Source organism: Anarrhichthys ocellatus, unplaced genomic scaffold (genome assembly GCF_004355925.1).
Source record: "Anarrhichthys ocellatus isolate YVR2014 unplaced genomic scaffold, GSC_Weel_1.0 scaffold1, whole genome shotgun sequence".
NCBI classification, from domain to species: Eukaryota; Metazoa; Chordata; class Actinopteri; order Perciformes; family Anarhichadidae; genus Anarrhichthys; species Anarrhichthys ocellatus.
Window position 1 is genome coordinate 2860020 of NW_022280031.1, and position 2081 is coordinate 2862100.

General features: G+C 43.2%; 1 protein-coding gene across 1 annotated transcript in view; it reads left to right on the top strand.

Moving 5' to 3' along the window:
- The window catches only part of poc1a (POC1 centriolar protein A), a 33390-nt gene extending 32282 nt beyond the window's left edge, over positions 1–1108 (top strand). The window contains exon 11 of the mRNA XM_031843944.1: positions 80–1108. Coding sequence (XP_031699804.1) covers positions 80–190 — 111 coding nt within the window. The 3' untranslated portion in view covers positions 191–1108. The remainder of the gene's footprint in view (positions 1–79) is intronic.
- Positions 1109–2081: the final 973 nt, after the last annotated feature.

The window sequence follows — 2081 nt, forward strand, 5'->3', positions numbered from 1 at the left end:
CCCCCCCCCCCCCCCCCCCCCCCCCCCCTTCCCCTTTCTTTCTTCGTCTTGTCCGTCTCCTCTTGTTGCCTCCACCCAGACGGTTTCGATCCTGGAGCAGCGTCTGACGCTGACAGAGGACAAACTCAAGGACTGTTTGGAGAACCAGATGGAGATCGGTCTGCATCTCCAGAGACGAGAGGAGGCCTAAAGATGGCGGCCCCAGAGAGAGGTCGAGCTGTGGTGTAAAGGAAATGGGGTCGCACCAACACCGTGAACAGAAACACGTATGCAGTGTTCTCTCACTGTTGTTGATCACACTTAAAATGTGCAAACTTGCACACGGTCTGGGAACATTTTCCCGACTGGACTTTAAATGCACACCGAGCCTTAACTGCTGATGTACGGCGCCTGGTTGTTTGACAAAGAGCTATCAGAAGTGAAGGAGTTGAATATTAGAGAAGTTGTTCTTCTACAAGAGTGCTGAGAGCGCAGTCCCTTTTCTGCTGACGGAAGGACCTGCTGCTACAAGTCACTGTGCGTTTGTGTGCGTGTGCGTGTGTGTGTGTGCGTGTACAAAAGTGTAGAAACATGCAAGAGACTTTCATACTTGCCTTTGCACTAACCGTGTGGGCGTATTTAAATCTATTTGTGCACGTGCAGGCTCCCGCAGAAAGGCATCAGAATGAAATGTTCTTCTTCATCAAAAAGCACATCGACTGCAAACGGTAATCACAACCAACATGTCCGTGAGTTACACACAGTTATTATTTTAGATGCACTCAGCAGCATTTTTAAGTTGCAGAAAGAGGAGAAACAGGAACCTGAGTTTGACCTTATTCGCTGAGTTAGCCGTCCACAGATACTTCGTGTTTGTTTACGGCCATCATTAGAAGAAGCAATGAGAGAAGTTGAATTGCCTCCTTAGTAAGTAAATACTCACTAGTGTGAACCTGGGCCGCAAAATATTCTTTGACCAATGCATTATCTTTTTCTTCTTGAGTGTTGTTTGTTAAAATCTACATTACCTCACTGTTTAAGTAACTTATGTTGCCTTTTTTCAAGTGAAATTATACATATATTATATATGTATATTTGTGTCCCGAGAACTAATTGGCTGACGGCTGAGAGCCACACACAGAAAGCATTGAGAGATGAACTAACACATTGTTGGTTTTGCTCTCCTGACTGGATTGTTGACAATGAAACAAAATGTAAAATAAAGGCAGTTGATATACTTCAAGTTGAAATGATGGTGCTATTTGGACGGCTGAATGGCTGATTGTAATTACTGCAGTTTGAAAGATAAGCGTCTTGTTCTTGTCTTTGTATCCTTTTATACATTGGAAGTAACTTATTGTGTACCTTCTTAATACATGTTTTTCACGTGTATCTCTCTGAAATCAGTTGATAAAATCAATCTGGGTGCTCTTTCACAACACGGGGCTCTTTTTGTGTAACGAGGGAAAGAGCGTTTGTTTTCATAATCGTTGCCAAATCGATGATGTCACTAAGGTTACTTTATTCCTGCTCTGATTGGTCCACAGAGCTCGAGAGGTTACCCAAGAAATGCATGACTTTTCTGTCTTTATTGTCCTCAGCAGAGACATTAAGTTCATGAGCCGTGAGCTGTCATCCAGTGCTCATTTTCAACCCTTTTTTTGCCAGATTGTGAGTGATGATTTATTACAAAAACACGGGGGTGGCAGCTAAATACACCTGCCCTGCTTGTGTCCAAAATCCTTATATTTCACCCCCTGAGTAATTCACGTAACCTGATCGCTGATGCTGGACCAGTTATTTTATTTTTAGACGCTCAATGAAAATGAGCCTGAGGCCACACTCAGACGCACGCTGTGCTTTCTCCAGGAACAGATTCATCTGAGCCATAAAAGACCTATTCATTCATTGGACTTCTTTATTGAAGAAACTGGTACCACGTTTACGTAGTACTGTAATGAATCATACTGGGTCTAATTGTGGAGGTCTCCGAGAACAGTGTGGCGTCATTAAGAGGGGAAAATATTAATGACTGTTTCTTTAAGACCCGACTCAGGCTCTGCACTGATGGAAAAAGAAGAAAAACAAAACCGGAATTCTGA